This window comes from Rhyacophila brunnea, unplaced genomic scaffold (assembly GCF_057557595.1).
Source record: "Rhyacophila brunnea isolate RB1 unplaced genomic scaffold, BYU_Rbru_1.0 scaffold_18, whole genome shotgun sequence".
NCBI lineage: Eukaryota > Metazoa > Arthropoda > Insecta > Trichoptera > Rhyacophilidae > Rhyacophila > Rhyacophila brunnea.
The window spans coordinates 17,805,899-17,828,790 of NW_028232837.1; the positions used below are offsets into that span (position 1 = coordinate 17,805,899).

A 22,892-nucleotide genomic window follows, 5' to 3' on the forward strand; every position below is an offset into this window, starting at 1 on the left:
GTGGTTTCTAGTTGTCAAATGTGATACCTACTTGAACTGAACTAATCTTTTGGCAAGTTCATTAGGTTAAATGGTCGAGCGAGTCATCTTATCTTGTTAATCTATTTTCGTGTACCGTTTGAAATATTCTCTGTTATTGTTGATTAATCTCTGTGAACTCTGAATAAATACTAACACCGGAAGTGTTTCTATTTTAAAAATAAAACATACTATAAGTGGCGTATTATTTAGCATGTATTGTCAATGTTATTAGTATATAATATGTTTCTTTTAGTGGTGTGACGAGGATTGATACTCCCCCATAATTAAAGAAGGTACGGGGGTATGATCAAGCAATAAAACTACAACGCCTGTCATGTAAAGATTTTAGATTTAGGTATATTTCCCTTTCGCATGCAGATTTAGTCACGGCGTGTAGAAAAAGGATATTATGAATTAATTAAATTATGTGTATTAATTACCCCTATCATTGAATCATGAAACCTCTGTATTAAAAATATAACGCGTTTACATAATAATACATACTGTTTGCGACGATTATTGTTCCAAACCTTCCATCAAACATTCCCGCTATATACCTTCCCAAATCATTTATGTCTCCTAGGCATATTCCAATTACTTAGTTACAATTCGATCTACAACAAACTAACACGTACTCTACCGTAACTCAATCATAAAATCGCAGAAATAAGTACAGTGTGACTTAACGCGAGAATGATAAACATAACTAAAATTAAACAAGTGTACGAGTGCGTAACCGTGGATCGAACTGTAGCGCTAGAGTGAGCCAGCGGTTCGACCATCAAAAATTAGTTACAATTCGATCTATAACAAGCCAATACGTACTTCACCGTAACTTAATTGCAGAAATAAGTACAGTGTGACTCACCGCTAGAGTGATAAACGCAACTATGATTAAACAAGTGTACGAGTGCGTGACTCTGGATTCAACTGTAGCGCTCCAGTGAGCCAGCTGTTCGACCATCAAAACCGTTAGTGCATGGACTCTCCATAAAACTCCAACTTCCTCAAATACAGTCCACTCAAAAATATTGCCTCATACTTTGTCATGTGGGTGACAATTTTTGGAAAATATTAAATAATAGACGAAAAAAAACAAATTCTAAAAACTCGAAATTTTTTATTATATTTTGTGATTCTTGTCACCAAATTAAGCAAAAAGCCCTACCTACTTCAAATACTGAATACAAAAATATTTGGAAAATGCGTAACGAATTTTCACTCGCCGTAAAAATGTATTTCAAGAATACATTATTGTCGATTTTGTTTTGACTACGGTATTTTCATTTAGTAGCGTAATAAGTTATGTGAAAATGTTTCCCTTTGAACTTTCAGAAATACTTGAAAGAGGCATAGGACCAAAAACGTTATTATATGAAGACAGAGATTGACTATGTAAAAGTGAAATTTAAAAAAATGTCACCAAGGCTAATAAGTTAAATATTTACATTGCAGATTTGTATGCCATAAGATCACCCTTTTGTGACTCGATATATATTTAAAAGAGCTACACTGAATAAAAACACCCTTAATTATTGCTATAAGCGCAATACATGATTTTTTTAATACAAGAATTACGTTTATTTAGACAAGGATGTCCAATATCAAAATAGGCTATACAGACGTACAAACTTATCTGAAGAATGCATGGGGGAGCCACAGTCGAAAACTACCCAATCAAGACTCGCAACTGGACAAAATCTGACATTCGAATGACGTTTCCAATATGGCATGGCGTGCATATGGTGGTTCGTAGTTCCATTTTTGACCGTTCTTTGGATAAGTTTGTATGACTGTAATTTACTATTCACACTCTCCGTTTATTATTCTTCAATTTATGCAAACGTATTATATTTGACTGATTTAAAAATTAAACAAGATTTAAAACACGAAAATAATAAGTTTAGGTCATCTTTTAGGTACTTATTACACTCACCATCGAATTATTCTCTTACTATGAAAAGAGCCTACTGCGCAAATCTAAGATTAAAGCACAAGGATTCACATCTTTTCTTTCTCTCACTTTGGCGGTAGCCCGTGAGTAATGCAATACGAATGAAGTAGTGGTGATGGATGTAGGTTGTTAACTTTCGACATAAATAACGTATAAACTTTGCCAGTAATACTTACTAGTTTTCATTAATACTAGTAATATAATTTGCAGATGGTGCTGGTTACTTTTTAAAATTCAATTAAACCCTTCCTAAACCTAACCAATAGGCTAGGTATACTATATGCGATTCAATAAGTATAGTGCACACTTTTTCAGTTATACTTATTTGTTTTTGATGAATTAAGACTACATAATTATTATTACATATGGAACAAAATACTATCTTCAGATTGTAGTCTTAGTGCAATGGAAACAAATACGTTTGACTGACAAAGTTTAGTGTGTACTATTTATGTCAGATCTAGCTTACTCCATCTTTCGCCACTGGACTAGAGTGATACGACAAGATTACGCGGGCTTTTTCGTGGTTAATTTTGGAAACGACTTTCACACAAGCAGGTTAAAGAATTGAAAATAGCAATGCTTCTTATTCGAAATCTCAATGAAATCATATTTTATTAAAACTGATATTCATATGGCCTATACTCTATGGTGCAATCGACCAAAAAAATAAAAATAAAACAACTGACCTTCATGTGTTATATGTTGCTATGGCTAATTTTGTTATGGCTATTAGTTCAACCATAAAACTTTGAAGAACTGCTATCTAGTGTTAATGACTCACGCCAAGTATAGGACTCCTTAGATAAAATATTATTGTATAAATTTCATACTTAATTTAATAATAACCATACTAATTGTCAACAGAAATACAAAAAATATAGTATTATTTCTGTTATCCCTATACAAGTGTGCCTGGCAGTTTAATTAAAAACTTGTAGGGTAATTCTGTGTGTCATGTTTTCAAAAATAAAAATATAATGTTTAAAGAAACGATGTCCAACCTTTTTGAAGCTAAGGGTTTCTTTGATCATCAAAAATCATTTAGCGAAACTCCTAAAAATAGCAATTATAAATAATTACAAGAGTACAACAAAATAAAACAAGATTATGCCGCAGGCGATATATTATTTGATAATATTGACGAAAAAGTTTTTGAGTCTCATAAATGACAGATTTCGGGGGAAAATAAGATTGAATTTACAAGAAAATTCATTTTCCCTATGATTTGATTATTAGGTTCATGCAACACTCACCAGTGATGAAGGGTATCTATTGAAGCTAGATAGACTGTGACAGGTCAACTATATTTACAATATTTTTTTCATCTTCAATATTTAACTGAACAAAAGATATTATATTTTATAAAAAAAAAAATGAAAACAGGCACTAACATATATATAAAAAAAGTAATCCCCAACCGTGTTCGAACTCAGGTTATAAAATTATACTGTCTCGGTAGTTCAGCGTTTAGTCGAAGATACCATTTGGCACAGAGGCCAGCGCAAAAAAATAATGAATAAAATAACATGTTGTTAACACGTTAGGCTTTTATACCTATATCCTCAGCTATTGAAATTGTATGCGTATATTTTTTTATAAAACGTATGTAATCGTTAGTATGTGTGAAATAATGTACGAAATCAGTTGAAGCCTTTGTTAGATTGTGTTTGTGTTATAGCTCATTACGTATTAGTGGAATTGCTACGTGTTATCTGATTGACCAAGTCGACAATCAATAATTTATAATACATATCTACACACAGATGTCGCTGTAAAATTATATTTTTTTGTGGAATATAAAATAATTAAATGATTAATAAAGGCAATTAGTTTTATTAGTATTGTATGCTTTACATAATCGCCTATTGTTTAACAATAAGAAATTGGCGATAACAGGAAGTCGCTGTAATCGCACGTAGATGACTTCATGTGACGCACCTGTCATGGCGTGCTAGAGGCGTGTTTAAATACTATATCGGATCTCTTTTCAAATGCTCCTCCTTTCATCTTTGCAATAAACCAAAAGTTTACTAATAATAATTCTAACATCACTCCCGATCGTTTTAGACATATTATTATTATAAAAAGCTTCAAATTACGTAAATTGACAGATCCGTACAACACGGAGCGTAAATTGAAATGATAACTTTGGGGGCGTTACTCATTAATTGAAAACGGAAGTGTGATTTGCTGAACTGGATGAGATTTTTAGTTCACAGTTTTAACACGTGGACAAGAAGTTATTATTCTACAGAAGTATGGAGTATTCGCCACTGCTACTTACTTTTTTTTTCTTCTTTATTTGGAAGCAATTGAGCTCTTCTCTGAATGGAAAGCTATTCTGCTTTACAATGGTTTACAAAAATATACATACATTTTTTTAACGACAGGCATAAATAGTTACATTATTAATGATACAGAATTACATTTTTGTGACACTATACACTAGACATTTACGTTACATTTTTGGAGAAATTCATGTACAATTTTCATAACTGAAATATTTGGTTTTGCCAGGAATGAATTAATCGTAAAAGGAGGGTATAACCTGCATTTTCTCAACTTATTCAATAACACTTCTCTCTCCTGGTCATAGGCATCACATTGCCAGACAATGTGGTTAAGATCTTGAGTCGGATGTCCACACTGACACTGAGGGCTATCTACCACTTTAATTTTGTACAATGATTCGTTGAGACTGTAATGCCCTGTCCTGCTTCTAGCTATTGTCACTATTAATTACATCTCGCTTTATTTTACCATGTTTACTAAACCAAGTTTTAGGAGATCTACTATAAAAGTTTTGATAGTAGTGTGTTCCCTTTTCTTTTCCAAGATTTTCTAAATATTTACCGTTATTTTCGCTCATTGTTTGTTTAAACTGGGCTTTAAAATCTGTGTATGGAATTCTTATATTTTCTGATGGGTATTTTACAGATTTTTTTGCCAATTGATCAGCAATTTCATTGCCATTAATTCCTTTATGTGCTGGAATCCAGTATATCTGTATATTTGTACCGTGTTCGTTACTATTGCTAAATTTGGAAATGTTGGTTCTAATATTAAGAATGGAGTCATTAGTTTTGATGCTGAAATTTGGATTTTCGAGCGAGTGAATCAGACTTAAGGAGTCAGTGAAAATGTTGATATTTTTGCTACTTACTATGTTTTACTATTTATTAAGTACTTATAATATGTTTTAATTTATACACATTTGTATCGGGCACTTTCAGATAGCTTCTCGAAATACCGGTAAGATATATTGGTATTGGTGTTTAAATATTTTTTAATTAATTAGGTACCTATATATTTTTACTATAATTTAGCTATAACATCTTTAAGTTCCATTATTGTTTTTTTTCCCGTTTGAGTCCGTATTAAGAAGCTCTTGTATGGAACGGAAATGGTGATTTTTTTTATAAATTATTCAATTCATAGTGAGTTGTAAGTACCTTTGCAAAAGGGTATTTAAAATATATCAATGTTGAAGTGGAATACTTTTGTACCTATATCAAATAAAGACTGTTTTGTCATACTATAACTAGAAAATAATATGAGTACATATACTACCGTCGTTAATAGCATCAAACAAAAGATGAAAAAAAAATATACACATTATATTTCATATAAAATATTGTGAAAGTTCGGATACAACATATTATTGAATAGTAGTTCTGCTTCAAAGTAAACGGTGGAACTTTAAGCTTTTTTCTGCGAGCTCCCTCTTTCACCTGTTCCAGACTACATGAACAAAAAATACCTTTGTATCAAAGGATCTTTCAAAGCTTTTGCTACGTTTAAATGGTCGTATTACACCGGGCGGTCTTATTCGATTAAATTCTGAATAATAAACGATAAACAAATTAATAATATCGACCGAGGGTAGGTGAAGAAATTTGAATTTAAATTATAATTGATTTAAATTTTGTACTATTTTATTTGAGTAATTTTTTCGACCTGGGTTTCTCCTTTGGGCATCTTCAGGCACTATGCGCAGTGTGCAGTGATTTGTGTTTATTTAAATTTGAATTTCAACTCAAATTGATTTAAATTTTGTACTATTTTATTTGAGTAATTTTTCCGACCTCGGTTTCTCCTTTGGGTACCTTCAGGCACTATGCGCAGTGTGCAGTGATTTGTGTACAGTGGATTGTGATTTGTAACATATAAATCAGTCACCTTTCAAACTGAAAAAAAGTAGAACGTTATTCTATCTCTGATACACTGTGGACGCATATACCAAGTGAAAAATGATTAAATTATGCATATAATAATAAAATATAACAATATACCTCCACCCCTCGCCACCGATAAATACTTATCAATGGCAAATACACAATGACAACGAATATAGCTAATTTTTGTGTATACAATATAATATAATACAATATTAACCTTGTTGTATTGTATTAAATTGCTCACATTGCTCGCCGAAAGGACAGCCGCTGGACAAATGCCGTCATCCAATGGTACCCAAGGGGTACGAAATGGCCACAGGGTCGCCCTAAAAGCCGCTGGGTTGATGAACTGGTAAAGTTCGGCGGAAATACGTGGCAGCGAATGACACAGGACCGAGAGAGTTGGAGAAAGCTTGGGGAGGCCTTCATCCAGCAGTGGATTGACCCCGGCTGATGATGATTGTATTAAATTACTGTAATGAATACAGTTAATTCTCACTGTATTAATTATCAGCATATATTTGTCATTGATGAGTGTGCATAGTGCTTGAAGATGCTGAAAGGCGAAACCCGGGTCCCAAAAATGACTCAAATTACATCCATCACAAATTCAAGTGTTTATAGCCTGTATTATTTTCTGTCGATACAACCTCCACTCTGTGGTAGCCCAAATGATCTAAGAATCGAACATGGTACAAAGTATATATATATTGCTTTGTTTGTTATATAAAACATGGTATTATTGAGCGCTTCCATAAGAATGTTGACATATGGAACTGCCACTCTAGTTTAGAGAAAATAACTGAAAATAATTATTCTCGACTTACAAATTGGAATCGCATCGCCAGGTGTAATAAGACCTTGCGTAAAGTGAGGCGATCTATTTTTCTGCTGCAAAATTGTTCGATTCAGCAACTTCAATTCATTTTGCTTGTGAAAGCTTTTTAAAGAAATAAGGCTTAGCGTTAGATATGAGAAATAATTAATGTTTAACGTGATTAATAAACCATTTGTTGGAGCCGAAAGCTTAGATTTATTTTACAAATGTATGTGAGTAATTGGTTTTATTCTTACATTTAAAAGAAATAATACGTACTTTCAAAAGTGGTGGTATTTTGTTTTCCAAGTGATTTTTTTACGCGTGAAACGTTAAAATTCCCGGGAGAGTGAGTGAAGACCGTCATAATTTTTTCATTATCATTATCATTATCAATAAATTAATAATAACATTAAAAACAAAGTCAGAAACAATTTTAGTTTTAATTAATTTATCTGAACTATGAACGTCGTTATCTCCTTATGCTAACTTAAAAACAACAGAAAGAGTCGATATTCACTTCCCGCCATTAATAATTGAAAAATAATAACCTGTTAATTTGAAGACTTTTGTTGTTATATTATTAACCAATATTTATCATCAGTTAAAACATATGATGTGATAATTTTGTCAAAATGTTTTTTTTTTAATACTCAGTGTTTATTAATTTATATTACTTACATCGCATAGTATAATAAACCCTTAATTGCCTATGTATATACCACCAAAATTAAAATTGATGTATAAAAACCTCATAATATCGTAATACCTCAAATTTGGGTAGTCATCACATCAGACCTAATACAAACACTCAATGCTAACGATCTTTTTACTACATACCTCTTATTTAGATAAATTCAGATATTCACAGAAGAAAAATCAATAATGCTACCTTCATATTACTTGTGCTTATAAAGTAGTTTTTTTTTGTCTGGCCTGTAAAATTTAATTTTTGTCACTTCACAGGTTTTAACGGCTTGAAAATATTATAAAATGGTTACCTCAATAGCCAACTCGAAGTCTTTCTTCTCGATTGTTCCACTTTGGTTCACATCTGAAACAAAATAAATAATTATTATAAACCGAGCATTAAGATTTAAAAAAATTAAAATAGTAATAATCACAATTTATCTTAAGAAGTTACATTTCAAATAATCGCCTAGTATGAAGTCTTCTACACTGCATACATAACATTGCCCACTTATCAATTGTAAAAAACATGACAAAATACACACCCAGTCTCAGAACCAGTCTCATACTATCACGTGACCCGAGGCTGTAGATATTTGAGCCTACATTTACAGAGATGTAATTTTTGTAACATTAATTTCACCGCACCGAACCCGGTACCAAGCAGGCTAAACGCCTGGTTATCGTCATATCACAATTTTCTATCCCGAGTTCGAATCGCGCTTCAGCATTACTTTTTTAAATATCTGTTTTAGTGCTTATAAAAAAGTAATATATAATATTTTTTGTTCAGTTATCTACCATAGCCTACTTACTTTCTACAGGCATCCTTCACCACTGTCCAAAATTGATCCAAGAACAACCAATTTATTTACAATATGTGGTAAGAATTTGGGGTTGGATGAGTAATTAGGACGTAGTTATTTGAAAATGTTGCTATAAATCGTTGATTTTGTAGCATTAGACAGATACTAGTGGTTACAGAATATTATGTGGTTTTAATGACAGTGTTAAGCAATACAAGAGTGTGGCACAGTCATTTTTATTACGTTTCTAACTTTCTGATGTAAACTCGGAACACATGCCGTAAGACAATTTTCTATCAATTATCACAAACATAGATTTTCAAAATGATGGAAAAGTTCGTTCAAAAATGATCCTTATCATGACAGAGAGCCGGGATGGACAATTTTATCTAATATTCTGATCTACACATAATTCTTAAATCTAAAATGTAAATTGATGTATTTGGATCAGCCTTTAGTATAAGATAATGTTATAAAAGTCTTCGTTTATCTGTGGTATAAATATCGAAGTACCTACCAAGCTTACCCCATTAAAATAAAGCACGTACTTTATAATAGGAAAGTAGGCAAGTGAATTTTATCTTTACCCATTTTGTTTGTATAAAATCTGCTTCGTGTTATCGTTTTATAGTTCCGGCAACATCTCCATTGAAATAACTTATTATTGAAAAGTAAAATGAGAATATTACCATATTTTACAAAGAGACGAATATTTTAGTTAATTTTTGACTATTTGCGTTTACTTACAATGTTCTACTTCTTTTGGATTTTAAAAGAGACCGATTTATATAATCTAATATATAAAAAATAATATTTGTTTGTTTGTTTGTTCGTATTTTATGCGCTGCCATGCCGTTCATCCAATTGCGATAAAACTTTGTCAACTTATTGCTTGCACTTGCGCGAAGAGTATAGGCTATACTAATATATATAATGAATGTCTGTCTGTCTGTATGTCTATCTGTCTGTGTGTCTATCCCGTATGCGTTCCTATACCATTCATCCGATTGCGATGAAATTTTGGTAAGTGGTTGTATGCACATCCGCAAAGGTTTCTAAATTAGAAAAATCATCACCTTCTTCTTCTTCATCATTCTATTTTCTTTTATTCGTATGGTTCCTATACCATTCATTCGATTGCGACAAAACTTTCGTCAGTTATTGTATGCACACCCGCAAAGGTTTCTAAATTAGAAAAACCATCTTCTTCTACTTCTTTTTCATTATATCTTCTTTTATTTGTATGGTTCTTATACCATTCATCCGATTGCTATGAAACCTTCGTCAGTTGTTGTGGTAACACCCGCAAAGGTTTTTGAATAAGTACAACCATCTTCTTCTTCTTCTTCTTCATCATTCTATCTTCTTTTATTTGTATGGTCGCTATACCATTCATCCGATTGCGATGAAACTATTGTTAGTGTTTGTGCCAACACCTACGAAGGTTTCTGAATTAGTACAACCATCTTCTTCTTCATTATATCTTCTTTTATTCGTATGGTTCCTATACCATTCATCCGATTGCGATGAAACCTTCGTCAGTTGTTGTGGTAATACCCGCAAAGGTTTTTGAATAAGTACAATCATCTTCTTCTTCTTCATCATTCTATCTTCTTTTATTTGTATGGTCCCTATTCGTCAATAATTGTGCCAAAACCTGCGAAGGTTTCTGGATTAGAATAACCATCTTCTTCTTTTTCTATTTTATCTTCATCTATTCACAATGCAACTTTGGTGAGTTGTTGTGCGCATGGCCACGAAGATTTCTGAATTAGAAAATCATCTTCTTCTTCTATTTGTATGCGTTCCTATACCATTCATCCGATTGCGATGTACCTTTTGTCAGTTGTTGTGCGCACACCTGCAAGGTTTCTAAATTAGTATTATATAAAATACAACGTTTGTTGTTTGTTCTATGCAATTTTGATTTTTTTTACTGCATATTAATAACATTAATAACGTTTGCATATTTTGGATTCGATTTTAATTTAGTTTGTTTTGTTAGTTTTAGTTAAATTTGTTTGATTATTTTCATATAGCCATATTGTATAACACAGATATTTTAATATTAAAAAAATAATAAACTCTTATTATTTTTTAAATATCTAAGATAAATATAACCACGAAGCGACCCTGTGCGAAGCCGGGTACTTCAGCTAGTCTAATATATAAAAATTAATATTTGTTTATTTGTTTGTTTGTTCGTATTTTATGCGCTGCCATACCAGTCGGACATTGCGATAAAACTTTGTGAACTTATTGCTTGCACTTTTGCAAAGAGTATAGGCTATATCTTATATATAAAAATGAATGTCTGCCTGTCTGTCTGTCTGCCTGTCTGTCCCGTATGCGTTCATATACCATTCATCCGATTGCAATGAAACTTTGGTAAGTGGTTGTATGCACACCTGCAAAGGTTTCTGAATTAGAAAAACCATCGTTTTCTTCTTTTTTCTCATTATATCTTCTTTTATTCGTATGGTTCCTATACCATTCATCCGATTGCGATGAAACATTCGTCAGTTGTCGTGGTAACACCAGCACAGGTTTATGAATTAGTACAACCATCTTCTTCTTCTTCTTCTTCTTCTTCTTCATTATATCTTCTTTTATTCGTATGGTCCATATACCATTCATCCGATTGCGATGAAACTTTCGTCAGTGGTTGTGCCAACATCCGCGAAGGTTTCTGAATTAGTACAACCATCTTCTTCTTCTTCTTCATTATATATTTTTTTATTCGTATGGTTCCTATACCATTCATCCGATTGCGATGAAACCTTCGTCAATTGTTGTGGTGACACCCGCAAAGGTTTCTGAATTAGTACAACCATCTTCTTTTATTCTATATTCTTCTATTCGTATGCGTTCCTATTCCATTCATCGGATTGCAATAAAACTTTCGTCAGTAATTGTGCCAACACCCGCAAAGATTCCTGAATTGGTACAACCATCTTCTTCTTCTTTTATGCTATCTTCTTATATTTGTATGCGGTCCTATACCATTCATCCGATAGCAATGAAATTTTGATCAAAAGTTGTGCTCACGCCCGCAAAGGTATCTAAATTAGTACAATCATCTTCTTCTTCTTCTATTCGTATGCGTTCCTATACCATTCATCCGATTGCAATAAAACTTTGGTAAGTTGTCGTGCGTATGCCCACAAAGATTTTTGAATTATAAAATCATCTTTTTCTTCTCTTCGTATGCATTCCTATACCATTTATCCGATTGCGATGAAGCTTTTGTCAGTTGTTGTGGGCACACCTGCGAAGGTTTCTAAATTAGTATTATATAAAATACAAAGTTTGTTGTTTGTTTGTTCCATGCAATATTGATTTTTTTTTACTATATATTAATAACATTAAGGGGGGACATGCTCGTCGTAGGTCAAAATTGAGTTTTTATTGTATTTTAAAACCATGATCCTGGACACTCCTTAAACGTTGTAGATAATCTATTTATATAATTTTGAAGCCTTATTATCCCTCATATTTATTTTAAACATTTAATGACTGCATAAAGTATTTTTGTTACATAAAATCGTATTCTTTTAAACCTCTCGCTCTAATGTTTTAGAATATAGTCATATTTCGGTACATAACTATGCAGTGGCGTTAAGATTTTTTACATTTATTAATTTTTAGACGCATTTATAAAACCATTAGTATAATTTATGATGAGATAATTTTTGTAAAATATTCACGATAAAAAATTATATTGATAATCTCTGTGATCCCCAATTTGACAAGAATTAGGAATTTTAATATTCAAAAATCGGCAAGATTTACACATTTGAAGATAATTCTAAAGATACTCATTATAAGCTATGTCTTTGACCATTCAAGTGTCATAAACATCCTACGAATAATGATTGCTTTATAATAATTATTGACCTAAGAATAAGGTAGTGTTTTTTTGAAATACGCCATTTCTTTTGGAATTCCCCAGTGGTTAAGCTACAACATACGGCCGTAGCCATAAATTGACGAACTATAATTAAAGTAGGGAGTAAAATTATGTTGACGCGCGTGTTTGAACATGTACCTAACCGAATTTTTTTTATTTTTTTTAAATGGTAATAATCACCCATTATTATTTTTTAAATATCTAAGATAAATATAACCACGAAGTGACCCTGTGCGAAGCCGGGTACTTCAGCTAGTATGTTATAAAAATTACTGTACACAATAGATGGTAGGTACCTACTATCTCACAGAGTGGAGAAGGATGACTTTGGAAAGAGGTAGGCTGTGGAGATCAGAGAAAAAGAACACACTTGGCAGGTATACTTACGGGAAATAAGAAGATAATACGACATTACTACTAATGATAACGACACACTTATGCGATAAAAATTCAAAAACTTACTGACGAAATTGAGGTGAAATTTAATAACATGATAATATTTTCACTATGAATTATTGACAGTTAACACCGTAAAAGATATTAATATTATTATTATTATTATAAATTCGATTTTGAATTTCCGATTGAAATTGGAATTGTGGGAACTGGGAACACGTATTTCGATGTTTGGTGGTATGGATGAAGAACCGTGGTCAAAATATGAGTGCAAAAATACAATTCGCTTAAACTGCACCCTCCTCATGCGCGCTGGATTTAATAACTTAGCTACGTACATGCATTTCGATCACATGCTTCTTAACCCATTCATTTATGAAATTCACGTAAAATACATCGGATTTATCGAAATAGACACCTGCCAATCTATATTGGTATTGAAATCAACGCGCTATTCAGCAATGAATATTGTTACCATATATTGCTTTGCTTATGATATGATTGTTAGCTAAATAAGCACATCGACAACGCTGCCTGTTTTTTCCTATCATGTTACAGTTGGGTTTTGTGTTAAATTCTCATGCGTAAGGCGCTGGCCGTTCATCCGAGAGCTCTGTGTGATGTCAAAATATATTTATGTGATTTTTTCAAAGCCTGGGTGTTTGTGATTGTTTCACTTATATTATTAATACACTACTATTTCACTCTTGGCCTCTTGGCCTCTTGGCCTGATGTAGTGCTCTTTAAATATAATAAACATCATATAATAAATCATCGTAATTCGTGCCGCAACAGACCGAGGTACTCAAGTAGTCTTTCAGAGGGCGGTATATTCTTCGCAATCCTCCTTCAATCCAGGTTTCCAATTGCTCGTGCATCCTGGGCCACGCTATTCAACCACCACCCAATATTCCTTCGCCCAGATATCTTAGCATTAAATACTTTCTGGACTGGTTGACTCAGGCACATTCGTTGAACATGACAGACCCATTTTAAATTGTCATAAATAATATTTATTTTCCAATATAGAGATTATGTAATTGTATAGTAAGAGATTTTATTCCCTGTCTTACATCAATCTCAAATAACTAGAACAAACTTTGAAGCGAAAAATCTTAAACATTATTTGATTCGTGAGCATTATAGAAAGTTTGATATTATTCAATTTTATCTATATTTAATGGGCAAAAATGTAATATTAAATACATTATTCAAACTTTTTAGACGATGAATTTATTCGTGGAAGACGTTTTCCTTGTAAACCACGTATTGTTGGAGAGTAAAATACGGTAAGACATCGCTTCGCTTCTATTTCGTATGCATTTATGCAATTCAAACCGCCCGTCTTTCCGTCTGTTTATTAAACTATCGTAAACGGAATGATAACGGATAGCTCTATCTTCATAACGTTTTTTTTAGTTACAGTCGTATAACAGTTTTATAGCATAAATTGAATTGTGTATAGAATGGTCATTAAATCTACGTTACTATGTCGTCAAATTGGGATATGTTTTCAGTAAATAACTATGTCTGTTTCTAAGAGAAATTTTAAGTTTTGCAATAAACATTGCAAACTTAGTTGTATTTTGATTTAATATATATGATAAGCTGCTTTATAATGATGTTTCTTCAGCGTAATATATATACAATGCTAAACCTTACAATGTACAATAAAAGAATCTTAGTATCAAATTAAAATTTAAGGTCACATCTTTTACTTTCTTGATACTGACTCTTTCTTATCCACTCTAAGCTATTGATCTGCTTTAATAAATAAAACTCATCACTGAAAAATAAAATATATTTGTTAGAATCGTACTTGGTACAATTTTATCTGTGATTATTATAAATATATATTTACAATAAAAACAATTTTACCTTTTAAATTATTTTGTCTATTCAGTCATAAATAATAAAAACATAATTTACTTAGCGCTATCTTCGTAATTATTGGGTAATTGCAGGGTCGTTGTTAATCATTTATGCATTAAAGCTATAAAAAAGCAAATATTCAAAAGCATAAATGTTTACTGTTCTGCCTTGCTAAGTAAAAAAAACAGTACTTTTGATTGTAGTGAAATTGTTGTTAGAGAACACAACTTTTAAACTACCCATTTTCTCAAACTAAGACTATTTAGAGATTATGTTAAAAAAATCCAATAATTTTACATAATATAAGAGAAAGGGTAGTTTAAAACTTGGGTTATTCTACAACAATTTTACAACAATTAAAAACACTGTCTTTTTACTTAGCAGGATGCACTGCCATACCTATATGAATATGGTGGCAGGTTGTTACTGAAAAAAAAAATATGATAATTTTATAAATAAAATAAATTAATACAAAATATGTCGAAGGTACTTAATACATACAATTTGGTGACGGTAATATAACTATATGTTAATTGATATGATAGTATTTATTGTTTTTATTGTATTCGTTTTTCAGTGTGTTTGATTGAGAGTAAGAATGAAATGGATACTCAAATGACTAACAATCATTCCTTCTAAAAATCCACAAACTGAATGCCTGTATAGTAGTGGCGAGGTGTAGACGTAGGTTGTTAAGATTCAACATAAATAATGCACATTAAACTTTGTCAGTCAAACGTATTTGTTTCCACAGCAAGTTTGATAGCAATATATAGAATGTAGATAGTGTTTGTTCCATTCCCAGCGAGGTCACAATATATTTATGTATTTTCTCAAAGTCTGGATGTTGGTGATTGTTTTTCTTCTATTACTACTAACCCAATGACTACTGTAATTGGGCCTCATGGACTGTGTAGTGTTAAAAAGAGTAGATATGTATATATATAAACTTGCATTGGGATATAGAAATCTATGAAAAAAACCATTTTATTACTACTATATTAAAAGAGCATCGCATTTAAGATAGAAGCCATTTTAGAGCTATTAAAGAATATATGGACGTTTGCCAAAGTTTATTTGCGGCAGAAAATAGTTAAACTGTTCAAAACTATTCTCAGAAGAGTCTATTCAGACTGAAAATGGAGTTATTCTGCTCAATTAAGACAGTATAACGACATTTAGTATAAAGTCATTTTCTTATTTTAAAAGCTCAAACCCATTTGGCACATGCAATAGCTTTAAAGGCAAACGAATAATTCTCATTAGTCTCGTCTGTTTTTAAACCAGAAGGATAAAGCTCAGTTATGATAATAAATGAATTTGATATTGGAGCTTTTGATTTTGCTTGGTAATAAATCGTGCAAATTGAAATATTACCTAAGTAATTTTTTTAACGAGAGATACTTGAACCAGCATGCACAACAACTATGCGTCCAAAGTCAACTTTCGTTTATGTCCCGCCGAGTGCAATTAATATTTTTTTAACATGCATATTTATAGGGTCGTTCCAAATTATGTTTGTTAAATGCATAAACTTGTTTTCTTAAATATTGTGTTGTATTTGTTGGGTCACTACTGTGGTGTTCTATGTGTGGGTTGAGGATGATGATAATGAAGTCTAAGATGTAGCAGGGGTGAGTTTTATTAGCAGCGTATCGGTACAATAGTATATTATACAATGATAGTACATATAATCTACTGAAATAGTTACGAGCCAGGTACTTGGATTCGAGTGACATTTAGATAAATTATTCTTCGTTATTTATACAATAAAAAGTAACACATTAACATTAAATTCTGGTACATAATCACATTGGACTAATTATGGAGTCAGCGTTTTAAATCGAGTAGCTTGTGAAATATTATTTATTATTACCGTCGCAAGAAAATATGATACCATGAAAAATGATTATTCGGCTATTACACCGTAATGATATAATGTGCTGTGATATGATGTAATAATATACCGTATCTAATATCGCCAATCAACTTGCTGATCTAGCCAAGATTTGTTTACTGGAAATTGATTCGCTGGGAATATATTATTGCAGAATAATTTGATACATTAAACAATAGATATTTGATCGTTACTATACTACAGCTACATATTCATTGAATAAAAAAATGAATGAATGAATCATATTGTTGGAACCACATATCGTCCAGGTAAAAATTATCTAATTCATGCCAGAAAGAATCAGTAATCATCTTTATGTAGCATTCTCCATTGACAGTAACTGCATTGCTATTTTCATTAAAAAAAAAATACGACGTAATTACACCTCCTGACTATAAAACACACCAAACTGTCATTTTTGTGGATGTAAAGGTGTTTTAAGAATAGCTTGTGGGTTTTCATCTTCTAACTCCAAATGCGACAATTGTGCTTATGAACGAAGCTATTTAACCCCGAATGAGCTTCGCCGGTGAAGATGATTTTTTCATGAAATAATGGATCTGTTTCAAGTTTCTCTAAAGTTCAATCAGCAAAACTAACCAAATGGTCATTCGGTTTAAGGTTTCATGATAACTATAATATTTTATACTCCTTCAATTGTAAATATTTATGAAAAATATTCAATGTAGTGCCATAAGAATGTCCAAGTTCTTGAGAACGACGTGTAATTGTTAGTTCTGGATTTTAATCCACAATTTGATTCACAACATCGATATTTTCAGCAATACGTTTACGTCTTTGATGGATTGGATTCTTAGCATCACAAACGTTACCATTTGAATTTTTCAATTAAATTACGAATAGTAAACTCTGTAGGTCGATTATTTTGACCATAAATTTCACGTAATGCCCAAAACGTAGCTCAAATAGATTCATTATTGTTGTAAAAAATTGTATAACTTTGTATTTTCCACGATGATTTGTCAACACAATTGTTGATTTTGGTGAGAATCAGAAAAAAAATAAGTGTTAGGTATAACGTTTTAATCTATAGTACTAATTTGATAGCTGATAACCATTTAGTTCAATCTATTAATAAACAGTACCTATATTATTATTTAACAATCTGTATTTCGCACGTAATATTGAACTTTTCAATAGAGACTATTTCCGTTTCTAAAATAGAATTATTCCGCTCAATTATGAAAGCATAATGACAAAAATTACTCGGAATTGCAGGCAAACGGCGTTGTTTAATCTGGCACTATCAAACTAGACCCTCTCCAATGAAAATTGATATCATTAAGTTTTCGATTTCAATTCACAGAGTAATTGAAAATTAAATCGGATTATTCGTTTAATTGTATTGATATTGCAGACGAACAATGAGAATTGTTTTTATTATGTTATATACATTTAAAATTATAGTATTCCTTTATTCCTCTTCCCAATTATTTATAACTATTTCAAATTGAATTGCTCATTAATAATTGATATCTAGAAGGCGCCAATACACAGATGGATGAGTCACGTTGTTAGGTTTGATTGATTTAGATCTCTCACAAAGAAATCTCAGTAGGCGCTTAGTATCTGGACCGCCTCCGTAAGAGATGAGCGGACACTCTCAAGAGAGTCACAGATAGGCCAATTATTGTGACTACCCAGAGATATAGAGCTCGGTATAGAGATACCCAACGGACGGTGGTGTAGTCGGCCATGGACCTGAACGGTATATTTTTCTTCATACCCTTTGCCAACAATCTCCGTCAAGTAGAGTGATCGTGCGCTGATGTTGTTCCGAATCCCAACAATTAAGGTAACGGGGACGAAGATGATTTTTTATATTACACGAATACAGTTTACTTTTTTTTATTTTTAATACTACAAAATTCTACGAGGGCCGTTAACAGTAGTGTAGTAGTAGCAGTGAAACAATCACAGAAACACTCAGGTTTTTAGAAAATGACATAGATGGCACAATGGCAGTAGTAGGTACTCACAATATACTTAGAATATGGAAACAGGCCTATTAAAAAATGTACATTATGAACAATGCCTATGATTTTTGTACGAGGTAGTCCAAGATAATTTGTTATTTAAATATTCACAGTTGAGGTTAAAATATTAAAAGATTTTCTCGATTACAGTTTCAGATAATTTATGTTTCTCCATTTAATTCTATAAAATTATATATTTTGTGTAGTGATTTTGTGTTGTTGACCCATTTGTGCTGATCAGGACATGGATTACAGTATATTATGTGATTTACAAATTTTAACACCTATACCGTACCTAATCACAATGAAATTAACCAATATCTATTATCCAATGACTTTTTTTATCAAAATTTGTTAAAATCGGCAACCATATTTTGTAATTTTTTTAAGTTAAGGTATCATGGTTCAGTGCATTAGGCACCGGGGGGTGCTCCGGGTTCGATTGACGGTGACGTCACAATATCATTATGCGATTTTATCAAAACCTGCGAGTTAATGTGATTGTTTCGCTTCTAGTACTTCACTACTGTTATTGTGACTCATGGCCTGTTATAGTGATAAAAAACAATATGTAGGTATACGCCTTAATTTTTAAATGGCCTCAGATTGCTTCAAAATTTTGATTTAAAAATAATTTCACTTGCTAAAAATTTTCATTTGAATGAATAATTTACATGAATTAAGAATGTTGCATTCGTTTGTTCATTTTGTTATGTTTTCGGCAACGGAAATCCTTACCAACGGGCCCCGATCCTTCACGTGGTCCAGTGGAAGGTATATGTCAGTAATACGACTCGATGAATGTTAATCTTCAGAGATGTTTATTCGTCAATATTGAATTTATAGTTCCCAGTGGCGAAGACTCCATACTAGGCGATTATTTAAAGCCTACCTTCTTAAGAAAAATATTTTTTAATTGCATATTGACATATTTATATACTTAATCACTTCATTATTTTATGTTATATAAAAATAATTTATTTTGCCAACGAGATCGCATATGTAGGAATGTATTACAGTATTACACAGTTTACAAAACAACTGCAAAGGTATTAAAAAAACCACAGCGCGCCGCGCCGTAAATTAAATAATAAATGCCGCGACTTCTCGACGTAAATAAATTTCAGATTATGTTTGGAATAATTCTGAATTTTTTTTGTATGGACTTTACGTCTCGTAACCTCAGCAAGTCTGCTGATTTGTACGAAATGAGGCAAGCTCCTTTCGCAGAGCCTAAAACATTCGCGCATAATATTGTTGTCACGACTGCGCACTTTGTCCAAAATCATTAATAATTAGATAATTAAAAAAATAATTTTAACGGCGTTTAATCGAATATTAATAAATAAGTAAGTATAGATTGTTTTTAAAAATAAAAATAAATTTTATCTAATGATTTTTGATGGGTATCAAAAACACATCGCTCATTTTTATGTCGTCAATGAGTTTTTGAAGTTTCATTGAATTAGTGTGTCGTTATCATTTAATAGTGTGTGCCTATTCATTAGTAGTAAATATCGTACTATTCTCGTAAGTATACCTGACAAGTGTGCTCTTTTTATCATATCTCCACAGCCTACCTCTTTCCAAAAGTCACCCTTCGCCACTGATAGTTCCGTTGTGTAAAAATAAAAGGGAAAGAACTCAATAGAGTTCGATCCGCAGTAAAACTCGACGAGCAGAGCTGAGTTAAGTTGAATGGTCCGAGTTGAATGATATTAGAATCATTTACAAAAGTATAAATATGAAATAGTAGGTACATTGCAATAGTCTAAATCACACCGATCGAATATTCTTAAAAATAGTACATAATTAGTAACTTAGAGTGTCGATGAATTAAACAAAGATCAATTTATTGCCATTAGAGATATTATCATAGAGAGAGGAGTTATGGATACATAACAATTTGTTGAATATACATAATTCAGAAACATCTACAACCTATTAGAAAAAATCGGCGTGTGTGCTTATGTACGCGCGTTAGACGTTATACTTCTTTGGCGTAACAAAATAAAATAATCGCACACCGCGTTAGTCAAAATTCACATCAACTAAAAATATTCAAACAGTTAGAAAATAGTTTTAACATAAACTAAATATGTAATACCAAACAAAAGTAACGTATTTATCACACTAAAAAATATTAAATTTAGTTTTGACAGCTAATCACATGTAATAATAAACTCGTTTCCTAGGCAACGGAACAATTCTTCGTACATATAATAATAAATTCACTGCCTAGGCAACGGAATAAACTATAATATTATACTGTGTAATCGTCACGATTGCATTATAATACTGTAGCGTAAAGACAGTGCGTTCGGCTGATAACCGAACAATCGTGGTTCGAATCCAATCGAGTGCGATTTTTTTCGTGTGAAAAAATAAATTATGTGTTATATGTCACACGCCAAAAATACACTCTGATGTGATTTTCCAAAGGTGCCTAAAAAAGTGTTACTTCAAAAATATTGAAAACATATTGGTGTCGGGAAGACGTATTGTGACTTTACAGGGAATCGAAACGAGCGCCACTCTATAAAACGCCGGTTCTTTGAAAATTTGACTACAGGAGTAGCTGAGATAGGTAACAATACAATCATTTTCAAAAATTCTAAGGTAAATGTGCGTGTAAAAGTTTTATTCGGCAGTAAAATTCTCGGAAAGATTATATGGCGGAATAAAGTTTCCCAGCTTTTGTTATTAAACGTCACTTACTCAGCGTTATGGCCTCGTATATCAGGTAAATCCTTTGTGAACTCAGGTGTAAGGGCGCAAAAAGTTTACGAAATGGAAGCATCAGTCCGTACATGGGTCGGCTGCGTATCTTTACTCGCCAAATATCTGGCTGACTTTGAAAAACCTTCATGAAAAACTGAATAACTTTGTTACTGTATTAAATGATAATTATAGCATTTCAGTAAATCCTGCAATGTTGTTTTTGTCTCATTTTTCCCTAACGTTTTTTCTTCAACTGTTTAGATGGATGCCAGAAATAATATGAATAGTGCTGCCACCTGTCGTTGAATAAAATATGACGGGCACGGTAAGAAAATAAGCTAGTTGACAAGAAAAAATCTAAAAATAATAATTTAGTAAACTAAGTTAAATTAAATTATTAGCAAGGGCAAGTACGCTTAGATTAAAATTTGGAGAGATTTCTGCCGCTGTGTTAGTAATCAAGCTAAGTACTTTTTATTGGGCCCTACTTACCTTGATTCAACAAACAAAACCAGTCGCCAATATTAGCAAATTTTGAAAACTGCTTCAGTTATACGACTACTAGTTAATTTTGTTGTAATAATTTAGGACATCCACGGTTTAATTAGTAAAGTACATTGGCTGGAAACCAATTATGTTGTAATTATTGCCGGGAACTAACACATGCTGGACTTTTTCTAATAGGTTTGCTCTTGAGATGTTATTTTTTTTTTAATATATTCGGGAATGAATTTAGTATAGACGTTCCCTTTACGATGGTTCGTGATTAAAAGAGAATGAATTAATGTATTTTTAGTAATATAAATTTATAGTCGTTTTACCACTAAAAATGATTGTGTCAGAGCTAAAACGAAGAAGTGAAATTAGCTGTGTTTGACCCATACTAGAAAATAAAGATGAACCATAAGCTTTACAATATATTTCATATTTAATTATGAGACGATTCAAGGAGTATTCTGGAAGAATGCCAGACAACAAGATACCAAAGATTAGGATATTCTAGGGATGTGACCTAGAGGTACATTGGAAAACTGTGAAATAGCTGAATTTAAGATTAGAACAAAATGGATAGACCGGAATTGTCGTGTGATATGAGAAACGAGGACACATGCGAAGGAGAATGCTAAATTCTGCCGGAAGAAGATGATACTATCATATAGTAAGTTAGGTACCATTTTTACTCTAATATGGGCTTTCAATCGTGCGAATCACAGGTGGGGGTCCCAGGTGGGGGTGGGTGTCTTAACAAGCTTTTGTTACAATACCTGTTGTTAATCATTCAAATTCAAGTTAATTTTATCAATAATATCGACCGAGAGGAGGGTACTTGATAGAATTTGAATTTAAATTCTAATGGATTTATTGTTACATATTATTAATTATAGTGAACTGTATAAATTATAAATTTAAGACGTTCACAACATGAAACAGAAAAATGATATGGGGGGTGTACTTTTTGAAAACATATAAATAATACTTTTTATTTTTTGATTTTTCATAAGAGCGGGGTTAACAGAACCTACCAGTTGCCACTAACTTCCGCATTTAATCCGTCTATAAAGTACCCATAGCTCCTCGTTGGTTCAAGCGGGGTTTTCTAAGTACATTCCCCATACCCAAACATTCAGAT

The 22,892-nt window shown here is 32.1% G+C and overlaps 1 protein-coding gene across 1 annotated transcript in view; it reads right to left on the bottom strand.

The window, feature by feature from the left end:
* Scp2 (Sarcoplasmic calcium-binding protein 2) overlaps positions 1-22,892 on the bottom strand; it is a 288,827-nt gene that overhangs the window by 110,724 nt on the left and 155,211 nt on the right. Inside the window, exon 3 of the mRNA XM_085945282.1 lies at positions 7,975-8,027. Coding sequence (XP_085801408.1) covers positions 7,975-8,027 — 53 coding nt within the window. The remainder of the gene's footprint in view (positions 1-7,974; positions 8,028-22,892) is intronic.